At 36.0% G+C, this 12,764-nt stretch overlaps 1 protein-coding gene across 1 annotated transcript in view; it reads right to left on the bottom strand.

Moving 5' to 3' along the window:
- Window positions 1-37: 37 nt before the first annotated feature.
- The window catches only part of LOC106884050 (filamin-A), a 14,667-nt gene continuing 1,940 nt past the window's right edge, over window positions 38-12,764 (bottom strand). Inside the window, exons 2-11 of the mRNA XM_052974883.1 lie at window positions 12,050-12,223; window positions 11,501-11,644; window positions 10,685-10,810; window positions 9,634-9,801; window positions 9,223-9,327; window positions 8,308-8,589; window positions 6,866-7,162; window positions 2,114-2,263; window positions 1,161-1,328; window positions 38-404 (exon numbers count right to left, since the gene is read on the bottom strand). Of these exons, the coding sequence (XP_052830843.1) occupies window positions 172-404; window positions 1,161-1,328; window positions 2,114-2,263; window positions 6,866-7,162; window positions 8,308-8,589; window positions 9,223-9,327; window positions 9,634-9,801; window positions 10,685-10,810; window positions 11,501-11,644; window positions 12,050-12,223 (1,847 nt within the window). The 3' untranslated portion in view covers window positions 38-171. The remainder of the gene's footprint in view (window positions 405-1,160; window positions 1,329-2,113; window positions 2,264-6,865; window positions 7,163-8,307; window positions 8,590-9,222; window positions 9,328-9,633; window positions 9,802-10,684; window positions 10,811-11,500; window positions 11,645-12,049; window positions 12,224-12,764) is intronic.

The following is a 12,764-nucleotide window of genomic DNA, read 5'->3' as shown; positions in this document are numbered from 1 at the left end:
CCCCCCTTCATTTGAAAATGTTAAAAAACAAAAAAAATCAAAATATAACAATATTTGTATTTGCAATTATGTTTTACATCCATTGATCCCTTTTTAATTAATATGTAGTTTAAGGAGCTCGCACGGATTCTTCCAGAATGTAGGGTCCATCAATGTGCATCTGGTCCCCTATTAATATAAGGTGTCTGGGTACCGTGGCTCGTGTGTCATAGAAATCCTTTCGAATAACATGCGGCTCAGTTCTTCTCTTGTTTCTGCCAGATGAACAATAAATGGACTCCCAGAAACATTGACTCCTGACCATTTCACGTGAATCGTGTAAACTCCGGCCTCGATTGGTCTGTAAGAACAGGTGAAGATCTTGTCTGCATGACTGTTGCGATGCATTTCTGTCTTGAAGGCGCCTGGAATGACCAAAGTTAAGAAAACAGGTAGAATTTGGTAAATAATATTAACACAAGTTTACACAAAAGCATTTTTTAGTTTTTTAATTTGTTTTTGTGAGTATGTCTATGGCCATGCTGGAGCACCGCACTGAGTGTGATTACTTCTTTAATCAGGGTTTTAATTCTAGATGTAAAAGTGAAAAACAAATATGGCTGGTTTCATCTTTGTTGGTGTGATTGCCAACTAATGAAGGTGACAAGTGAGAGACTTCATGACAGCTGTCATACCCATGCTGACATGGGTTTGACATAGACTACCTGTTGTCTACATACATCGCATACACACAGGCACATACATGTTCCACAGACATGCACTCCACATGTTCTACACACAAACATACATACATCTTATGCTCCACACATATACATACCCAATATGTTCTATAGACACCTGTATACATACACATACATGTTCCACAGACACACACTCCACATCTTCTACATGTGAACATACACACATATATACACTATATGCCTCCCAGATACCCACATACATACTTGTCCCACATGTTCCACTAACACCTATGCCACATGTTCTATATACACACATACATCTCATGCTCTACACACACACACACACACACATACATGTCATCATCTTCATCGTCGTTTAACCTCCGCTTTCCATGCTGGCATGGGTTGGACGGTTTGACTGAGGACTGGTGAGCCAGAAGGCTGCACCAGCCTCATATTTGGAAAAACGTCAAGACTTACCTTTAGGTCCCATGATGCTGACTTTCAGTTCTCCGGGTCCAGCATTCTGAGTATTTACCATAAAATTACTGTTATAATGGTCAAGGATGCCATCTTGTAATCCTGGTCCGCTCACCACGACCTTTCCTGTGTGCTTTGACACACCCACATCAAGTTCATATGGACTCCCTGTCACCAAAACAACATTAGACATTCAACGACGACAACAACAACAGCATAAATTATTGATTGGAAGTATTTCACTTTTGTTGTTAATTCTCTATACAAAAGAAAGGCATGACTGCCCCAACACGTCATTTAAATGTCCTCAATAGATCTGTAGCTATGTGCCTTATCAATCAATAAAAGACCTCATCATGTACATGCATGATGCCGAACTGCTAAGTGACATAAACACACCAACGTCGGTTGACAGGTAATGCTAGGAGGACAAACACAGACACACACACACACACACATATATATACATACATACGACGGGCTACTTTCAGTTTCCATCTACCAAATCCACTCACAAGGTTTTGGTCAGCCCAAAGCTATAGTAGAAGACACTTGCCCAAGATGCCACGCAGTGGGACTGAACCCAGAACCATGTGGTTGGTAAGCAAGCTACTTACCACACAGCCACTATAAGTAGAACTCATAAGAGAAGTGAGGTGAGTGGATAGATGTTTATTCCATTCGTTTACAATTGTTTCATCATCTTCTTAGTTATACAATAGATATTACATCAACATTAACACACATGATCACTGTGGTACTGGTTCCCAGCCATGTGTTTTTTCATGCTAGGGAACGGATGATCCTTAAATGGGGGCTAAACCAGGAAAATATATAGACATATGTATCATGGGAAGTTTGTATAACAGAACCTGGGTTTATCTCTGTTGCATTGGTATTTAAATGGTTAAGAGTGACATGAAAGAAATAAAGAGAAACGGTGAAATATTTACCCATAACGTGGATCTCATCGTATTTGATTTGAAGTAAATGTTTTCCTGGTTCCCTTGGGGTGACTCTCACGCTCTGGGTTCCATCTGGATTCCTGTTTACATGACAGGGGACTAGGCCGGAGGGACCTAAGCACTCAGCTGTCAACATACCTGTTAGAAATACCAGATTTTACGTTATAGATATATTTCTTCATTTATATGTACACACATGTATGTGCATTTATATATATATGTACACACACATATATATATAGCTGTACTCATGTGTATATATAGATGTATCTATATACATGTACATATATTTATATATATATAGCTGTACACATGTGTATATATATATATATATATATATGCATATATTTGTATATATGTATGCATTTGTATATGTGTATGTATGGGTGTTTGATATATATATATATATGTTTACATATGTATATATCTGTGTGTAGGTTGTTGCATGAAGGGCACAATATATGCATACACACACACACACACTTACACATACACTAAACTTTACAACATTTGTATGTTTTATTCGACATGTAAGAAAAAAGGGGCCAATAGTTGTGGGGGTGGAGGGAGATTAGGGAATAAGAAGGGGAAAGAAGATTCCTGTTGTAGGTGGTGGAGGTAGTGGTAATAGTGATGGTGGCGGTGGTGGCTGTAATAACAGAATGGTAGTAGAGGTGGTAGTGGTGCCCAATGTCTGTAGATTGAGGGGTTAAGTCAAGACAACAAGGATCATGACATGGTTTCAATCTGTATTTGGGACAGTTCCACCGTTATTGGGAAAGGCATGAACACCGGCTATTTTCCCTCTAAGGAATACGAACTTTGGGGGAGGGGATTGGCAAACAAGAAGCTGAAAGTGTGTGTGGTTGAGTGTTGAGTAGTGTCATGGCGTTAGTTAAGGAGATTCCTGGAAGAGATTGGAGGAAGGAGAGAGAGGGGGGAGGGAGGGGCATCAAAGAAGAACATCGTCGTCATCATCAGCACCATCATCATCATCTTCAACAACAACAATGGAAACAGTTTTTGGGACTGTTAAAGCACGACAACAACAGCAAGAGCTACAGCATAAACAATGACAGTAACAACGAGAACAACAACAACTATAAGATCAAAGCAGCAAAATGTCTAAAAGAAATCTATGGAAAGCACAGCAATGTCCTACAGACTTGGCAATTTTAGAAAAAGCCAAGGAAATCTTGAAACAAAAACGGAACATACCTTGGAAAGGAAATAAGAAATTAAAAATGAAATATGACAAAGCAATAAAAATAACAAAAAAAAAATAACTGAATTTGTTTTTTGGTCATTCCATTTGGTTGCTTCATAAGGGGCCACTTTGGTTGCTTCAAGATTGGTCTGTTTGGTTGCTTTGACATTGCTTCATCAATTTGGTTGCTTTCAGTTTACTACAATTGCTCTACATCTACATTCAAGCTTTGATTGCTGTATGCGGCATTTTCTGGTTTCTTCCAGAATATTCTAGAGCTTAAAATCTGCACTAAAGGAGTCTTACACAAAAGCTTGTACTAAATAGTTCTAAGGAAGGAAGAGAGGGCTTTCATTTTATGCACTCAGCTTTGGCAAGGATCTAATAGCTTAGGGTTTCAAGCCAAAGAAAGAGAGCGGCTAGTCTACATATACACACATATATGTGTCTCTGTGATCATCATCAACATCATCATCATAATCATCATCATCGTCCTCAGCATCGTTGTCATCATTATTCTGTCATCGTCCACCTCAGAGCCTATACTTACACCCAGATTTGTGTTTATCGACTGATTTCTTCAGTACTCTTTGGTGGACATGAGGTTGCCGCCGTTTCTTAAAAAACCGTTTGAGCCCACGCACCAACCAAGGTTGCCGTTTTGCTGTTTCTTCTGGTCTCACTACGTAAATTTTAGTGATTGTTTCTTGTTCTAGTAAAGAGAAGGTTGTGCGTTCGAACCCAAACAACAAGCAGGAAAAGAAGGGCAAAAAAACAACAAAACAAATATTTGCTTTGCCTTAATTACAGAAAAACACCTGTGAAGAACTTTGTTATATTTTTAACATAAAATATTATATCTTTAACCTTGATAATTCAAATTATTTTGGGATAATCCTAATAACACTTACAGAGGCCACATGGGTTTTATTTTTGATATATCAGGGTTTCAGCCTTATTGGACCTCATTTAAATTTGGTTCTGGATGAACCAAATTTAATAGAGGCCCACCAAGGTATGTATGGTTCTCTTCACTTTTTAATTATTTAAATTCTCCTTCTGAGGAAGGAGTTAGTTTCTGACAAAGATACAAAGCTCTATCATCATTGGAATGTAGATAACAAAGACTGTCACCTTTTAAACTTGAGAAAAACTTTGCATATTTTTACTGTTCCACCTACAGATTATATTTGTAATGGGTGAGTCAGTTGGTTGTATGTTAGTTGATATGTATTTATGTATGGAAATATGTGTGTATGTATATATAAGTATGCATGTGTGTATGATCATATAGGTAGGCATGTGTGTATGTACATGTACACACACATACATGTACATATATATGTATATATCAAGGTACAAGTGAGGATATAAGTCTTGGAGGGATAAAATTATCTAAGATTAGACTGGTTGAATACCTAATAATATAGGCACATACATATATAATATTATAAATATTATGCAAAAAAAAAAAAGTGATGGAGATAAGATTTATAAAAGTTTATTAACATTGACGAGACCGGACCTACAATTGTTTCAGTTCCTTACTTGCAGCATAAAACCAACCAAATTTAATTTAATTTAACTAAATTAATTTGGTTAATTACTACAAGTGAGGATATCTTCAGGGAAAGATGTACAAAGAAATTTATTGTATTTAAAACAAAACGAAAGCATAGAAACAGGAAGAAACAGTCTACCATTGAAGTTGAAAATATATACATTAATAAAAATCGATACAGTTTAAAAAAAAATATAGTTATTCATAAATTAATATAAATAATGATAATGCAGACATACCCATGCAAAAATATGAATCATTATTTATATTAATTTATGAATAACTATATTTTTTTCTTTTTGCATAACTGTATTTTTATTAATGTATATATTTTAAACTTTAATGGTACCCTGTATTCTTGTTTTTATGTTTTCATTTTGTTTTAAATATGATAAATTTCTTTGTACATCTTTCCCTGAAGATATTCTCACTTGTAGTAATTAACCAAATTAATTTAGTTAAATTGAATTAAATTTGGTTAGACTAGTGGGTAGGTATTTTGTTAAGTGGCCAGGTATGTTGATTGATAGGTGGATAGCTAAGTGAGTAGCTAGCAAGGTGTGTACACTGGTAGGTAGATAAGTAGGGGAATAGGTTGGTAGGCGTATTGATTGGTTGGTTGGTGGATGTTTAGATAAGCATGTATGTAGGTAGGTAGGCAGGTGGGTAGATAGGTAAGGTGTCAATCAAAACAAAGTATCAAACAGACTGGAAAATTGAAATATAAAATATTATCTATTAAAAAACCAAAATTAATATTCAAGTAGCTGGAAATATTTTTAAAACTAATTAAATAATATTTTGGCAATCATTTAACTGATTGCCCACATTGGGATGGTCATTCAGGTAACTGATCATACTGTATGGTCAGTTTATGGACTGACCATCATAGTGTGTCCATAAACCAAACAATCCCATTTAAAGGTCTGAAGACAATTGAGTGACCACTGAGTAGTTAGACTCTCAGGCTACATCGTCATCACTTTACTGGTTGAGTGTTCTAGAATAAAGGTAAGCCTCCACCGAGCTGAGCTGGTTTCCATCCTCAGATGTTCCTATTTCATTCCAAACATATTCCTGATATTCTTGAGAAAAACATTATTGAAATTTGTTCTCCTTTCCTCAAAACTTTAAATTTAATATCTTGTGTTCTAAGAAATGGTTGGTTAACATCATAGCACAACTTGGATACACTAATTTATAACATGGTTTCGATTCCAGATTGAAATGTCTTCATTTCTTTTCACTTCATTTATGTTCTCAATAAGATTTGTACAAGTTGTGATGTTTATGCCTTTCCCCAAGAGTACTAGTGTTGTTAAGTGAAGTAAAATAACTACAACTGTGAATTCTAATTAATTCACAGTGTGTCTTGAAACTTCATCATAAGAAATTTTGCTGTATAGGAAAATCCACCATAAAGACAAATTCCCCGTGAGACAAATTTGCCACATGGACATTGATAAAGAGTATTATATCAGAATTTTTTTTAAATAAAAAAAAAATGGTAAAGGTTTTATGAAAGCATTAAATAGACAGATCATTATTCAACTTCGTTTTTGTATTTGGTTTGCAAGATTATTTATGTGAATTCGTGTGTTGAAACAAATTTTGTTGTGTCTAAGGAGAGTCATTATGCCAATATAATTGACACACACACTGGCCCATTTCCATTCATTTATCAAATATTTGATTGCTTTGATTTTATTTGACAAAGCTCTTTCATTGCTTCTTGCAACCTTCTCAATGACTGTTCAATGTCAAATGTTAAAAGAATGGGATGAGGTCATTTAAAAAAAAAGATTTCTTACAGTGAATTTTTCTACAGCAAAAACGTTTACAGCAAAATTTCCTATAATCAATTTACAGATTCAGTTTCCTGGCAATTCTTCATTCTTTCTGTTTACATCAGAACATTTTAATGAAACAATTATTATTTGATATACAAGAACAGAAAATAAAAGATGCTTACCCATTCCACTGTCTTGTGGGTTGAACTTTAGACTAAGCCGGCTCCCAACTGTGGGGTTCTGTAATCTTTTAGGAAAATCATCCACCATCAAGATCTTTTGATGATAATCCGGTGGATGCACGTTTACTTTATAAGGTGATCCTTTCAGTTTGCGACCGTTCCATAATATAGAGAGGAGATGTGCTCCTGGTTTTACAGGGGTGTATTCGCACATGTATACGTTGTGACCAAGATGTCGAGTGAAGACTTCAACAGCATCCTGTTGGTTGTAACCAGTGAGTTTTGCGTAGGGTTCACCTGGAAATACAGGAATAAATAAATGGATAACAAACAGCAACCTTATTGAAAATGACCCCTGAGGGAATCCCTGGTTACTCGATGTGCTGGAAATAACAGTCAGATCCCTCTCAAATTTACACTTGACTCTACCATCTTAAATGATATACCGTATTAAATGATGTGGACCTGAATGATATACCATATTAAATGATGTGGACCTGAATAAATTCTGTCTGAGAACCAGAGGGGATGGTCATGGTTGAAGTATATTTCATTACAAGTATACTCGATCGATGCTAACCTGGAGTTAAACCTCAACAAAATTTCATTAACCAATGAAATCTTAACAGATATTTGAGAGAGAAACACAATATTTAGGATTATGTGACATTCATGCCCTTTTCAAGTGATGCAACGGAAAAGTGTTAAGGACAAGTACTTCCCTCAAAATTTGAACCCAGATCTCTGTTTATTTGGCAGGAACTTAATTCTATTAAGTTACTTGCTCAGCCAATTGTTTTTTCAATCATAAAAACACCCATAATCTGAGGATTATCTCTAATTTTTCTTGAATTAAACAGATGAGAGACAAATCTGTTCTGTTCGATTAACCACCAAACTTTTGGTTAATTGTCCACCACCCGATCCACCCAGCCATCCTATAGCACTCAAATGCTTAAATAATGTTACATAATTTCATTAGATAATGTTAATTAATGTTTAATAATTTTCTTTAAAAATCTTATTCTTCCACTTGGTTCATGGTGAATAAATGAATGGCGAGGTTCCTGATTTATTGTATCATTAGATCATTAGGACATTGGGATACGAGGTCATTGGGTTACTGGGTCACAAGGTTTCAGGGTCAATGGGTCATTGTGTAACAAGGACATTGAGCCTTTGTGTCATAAGGTCATCGAGTCATTGTGTTGCAAGGTCATTGTGTCACATGGTCATTGAGTTATTGTGGCATAAGGGCCATTGGGTTATTGTGCCACAAGGTTAATGGGTCATTGTGCCACAAGGTCATTGGGTCATTGTGTGACAAAGTCATTGGGACTTGCCACGGAAAAGGTGAGCTGGAGAATAAATGCGCATAAGTTGATCACTCTACAACAACAAAGCTAAATATACATGTAAAGAAGGGTCTTACAGGAACTTACCATAGTCGGCATCGGTGCCATCCACCGTGAAGCTGGCAGGATAACCAACTTTGGCTTCTTTCAATCCATATCCTTTCAGAATCACTTTGGGGAAGCTCGGACTTCGCTTCCCGCTTGAAGATACGCTAGAAGTTGGAGTTATGGGCCGTTTGTCATTTGGAACCGAGAGAAAGAGCGGTACGTCTGGTCTCACATTAGGTACTTGTTGCTGGGTGGCATAACCCTCGTACGGTGAACGGGGCAACGGATAACCAGACCAGAAGACTTCAATTTGATGGGATCCTGAAATATTTAATGAAAATTTCTCATGTTATTGTTGAACTTGACGATATAAAACATACATACACACATACATCCATACATAAATGATAGACATTTATATAAAAATCACTACAATTGTTTCGTACACTCATAGTACATTGATGAGATGTTATGTAATCATTATCATGCATCTGAAGTATAAAATGCACCTCCTCAGGTGATCGTTTAAATACGCCCTTTGATAGATCCTACCGTTATTTCACTCAATGTGACAATGCATGCCGAAAGGGATGTGTCATTTTCAACAGTCTACAGACCAAACTAAGGCTACAGATATTGTAACAGACAAAATACAATTAGAATCAAAATACAAAATACAGAAATAAATAAACAGAAAAGCAAATAGTTTGTCGTGAAAGACAGAGGATAATTTAGATCCTTCGAAGAAACAGAAATGGTTAGTCTCCATCACTTTTATCACTTTATTATCTCTAAACGTTTAATTTTATTCTTCATTCTGTTTCGCCCTTTATTTTCAATAATCTGACCATGAAGATAGAATTATAATTTATAGTAAACGTGACCCTTTTTTTTCTATTTTTCCCCTATTTATTTTCTATACGTAAATATAAATACCAGCCAAAGTTAACCTACCTTCTTCTCTTGGGGTAAAACTAATAATCTTGGTGGTCGAATTGGGAGAGTCTATGATGATGGGAACTTTCTTTGAGGGTCCTATCACTTCTGCAGTTAATTCACCTGAAATAGTTTATATATTTATATTGATTTATATATACATATACACACATTGTGTTTGTGTCGCACCTGTATGTATATACATGCGTACGCGCGCGTATGTGTGTGTGTTACGAGGTGAAAATAGGTTATTTAATCGTGTGACATCCATAGGTTTACAGCCGTTTCGCAACCTTCTTCACGTAGTATTAATTTCAGTATGCAAGAAATTATATGTACATGTTTGCATCAATATGTATGTTGGACATTATACAATTCATATATATATAAATATTAATGCAATACTCGGAGTGGCTGTATACTCCTTACCTGGTCCGGCATCTCTCGTGTGGAACTCCAACTGCTTCTGTTCATTCACCACAAGTGGGACTCGGATTTTGTCATTGGATTGGAGTTCGGCAGCATTTAGTAAATTATTGGAACCTAGTAACACTCGCACTCTATCTGGGTTTACAACTACCGGGTGGAAAGGACTGCCTGAAAATAACAGCAACAACATCAATAACAATGGTAACAGTTGTAATGAGAACAGCAACAACGAAGGAATCTCTATGTGGTCTTTTGGCCTCCTAGAAATAGTAGTGAAATATCCTCCTAATCACACCCTACCGTCTTAAAAAAAAAAGGAAGGACACGTTGGACAATGGAGTCATAGATATACAAAAAATGGGATGGTCATGGTTGGACAATAGTAATGTAAGTAAAATGGAATGTATTTACAGTAAGTTGCAGTGACTAATACTCTCCACCCCGGGGTATTTTTCCAACGCCTCAGCCGATCTAGAAATTGAAACCACGATCTCTCGATCGTGAGTGCAACACCCTAAACATTCGGCCATATGTATGTGTGTGTGTGTGTGTGTGTGTGTGTGTGTGTGTGTGTGTCTGTATGCATATTTCTCATAGCAGCTATTTGCATCTATGTTCAATATCTGTTCTTATAATAACAGCTATTACAGCTGAGTCAGCAGGGTAAAAACCGAACCCTTCGTAATAATACATATAACTGGATTCATATTTAAAAGATACTGATTCAACAATATCTGCACAGTGAGAGGGTGTTTTGTTATCCTCTAAGGTAACCATGGTAACTATTTTGAGTTCAATGGAAACTTGCTGTAAAATTTAGAACATTTGCTAGTATTATATCTCAGTGCCAATGACATGGTTCAACCCGCCTTTATTATAAGTCGATTTGACTACCACAGATATTCTAATAAACCTCTGAATTAGAGGGAAAGATATATCACCCGACTCTATATGTTATCCAGTGCTACTTGATATCCACCAATACTGATATATCCCACTCTTCATATAATATCTCTTGTTATCGAATATTTTATCGCTGATCAATTGTTACCTTCCAAGGGTTGATTGCTCCATTTCACGTGAATTGAATGTCTTCCCAGCTCAACTGGTTTATAACAGACTTTATAGTGTCCGTTTGGATCAAGGGTCATAGTTGGGTGAAGCTCCGAGTTTTGTCCTGGAATAATAAACAAAGTAGAGTCATCTTATTGAACAAAGCTTCTCCGTAGTTTTTAGGAAGAAACGGGCCGACATTTTTAATGATTTCACGTATATACTCATACATACATACAGACTTGTATAAACACATGCATACATACATACATGCATACGTACATACGTACTTGCTGGGACTTGATCAACAGCAGCTGGGTCAACTGTGTGAGGATCTGATGTCGAAAGACCCGAAACCGTCTGAAATCTCATAACCATCATATATATATATATATATAGATAGATAGATAGATAGATAGATAGATAGAAAGGGGAGAAAGAAATAGATAGATATAGATATGATGTTTCACGGGTCGTTACCAGCGAAACTTCGAAGTCACAGTTTGACCTGTATTTGTGTAATAAATTTAAACGTCGTCTGGACTGAAATCTTTTAGTCAGATCAAACTCCCACACCATGTACTTTCTGTCTAAATCATTAAAAAATAAGAAATATTATTGCTGTTACATAATCTAAAACTGTGTCTTTGGATTCCTAGGAATAAAATGTTTTCCCTTATTCGGGATATAAAAATAGTTCACCTCAGCTGCAGGATTAACAACAAAAACAAGCATATAAACGACAAAAATATGAAGAAGGCATTCAAATGCGATGTGTCAACCGTTTCAATGTAAATGAAAATTCAGGGCTAACCTTTGATTTGAACTGATAAGTTTCCCCTTTGTCCGTAAGGGTTAACATAGAAAATACAGGGTTTTCCTTCGAAAGCATAAACGAGTCCATCTCCGTAAGCTATCGGCATCATTAAGGCATCAATGACGTGAATAAACGGAGAACCTACAACAGAAGAAACAACATAGAAAGATGTCTGATGAAATGGTCTGGTTATGCAATTATATAATGTTATACATTATTTAGCAAATAAATGATTATTCTCTGGAGACGTTCGTAACATAATTTGAACAATTCTTTTATTCATAATCATTTATTACATATATAACACATACAACACAGCCAATACCTATACAACGTGGTCGTGTTATGATGATGTGGTAGTCATGAGGTTGAAACTGTTTTTGAAGATGTGATGTTAATATGGTAGTTCAATAATGTTGTAGTATTGTAGTGGCACGATGATGATTTGGTGACGCCATGTTGAGGTCGTCGACTGTTGTAGCGGTATAGAAACAAAAATATAAAAAATGATAAAACAAATCTGTATAAAAAAAGTATAAATCTTACATTTCGCCTCTTTCCCATCGTAGAATATCCTAATTTTGTAACTTCCGGGTGTGTCTGGAGTAAATGTAATGGCGTACACCCTTGGTTGTCTTTCAATCACTTCCACAGGAATTACCTTACCATTATGGGTGGCAGTAGCTTCGATTAAACCATCTCCTGCTCTGTTACAGTCAGCTGTTTAAATTATAGAAACGCATTGGTAAATGGCAACAATATAATTATCAACATTATAATTATCAACATTGTAATTATCAACATTATTAGTCGACAGCAATGCAATGATCAATATATATATTATAATTATCAACTTTATTAATTGTAAACATTATGATTATCAACATTAGAGTTATCAACATTAGAGTTATCAATATATTATTATGTACCTCACTCGGAGTACTGATATTTTAGGACGGCAGAATCGTTAGCACGCCGGACAAAATGCTGAGCAGCATTTCATTTGTCTTTACGTTCTGAGTTTAAATTCCGCCGCGGTCGACTTTGCTTTTCACCCTTTCGGCGTCGATAAATTAAGTACCAGTTGCGTACTGGAGGTCGATCTGATCGACTGGCCCCTTCCCTCGAAATTCCAGGCCTTGTGCTTATAATAGAAAGGATTCTTCTTCTTCTTCTTCTTCTTCTTCTTCTTCTTCTTCTTCTTCTTCTTCTTCTTCTTCTTCTTCTTCTTCTTCTTCTTCTTCTTCTTCTTCTTCTTCTT

Source organism: Octopus bimaculoides, chromosome 19 (assembly GCF_001194135.2).
Source record: "Octopus bimaculoides isolate UCB-OBI-ISO-001 chromosome 19, ASM119413v2, whole genome shotgun sequence".
Classification (NCBI taxonomy): Eukaryota; Metazoa; Mollusca; class Cephalopoda; order Octopoda; family Octopodidae; genus Octopus; species Octopus bimaculoides.
Note: the sequence above shows the minus strand (reverse complement) of the source record. Positions and strands in the feature narration are given on the sequence as shown.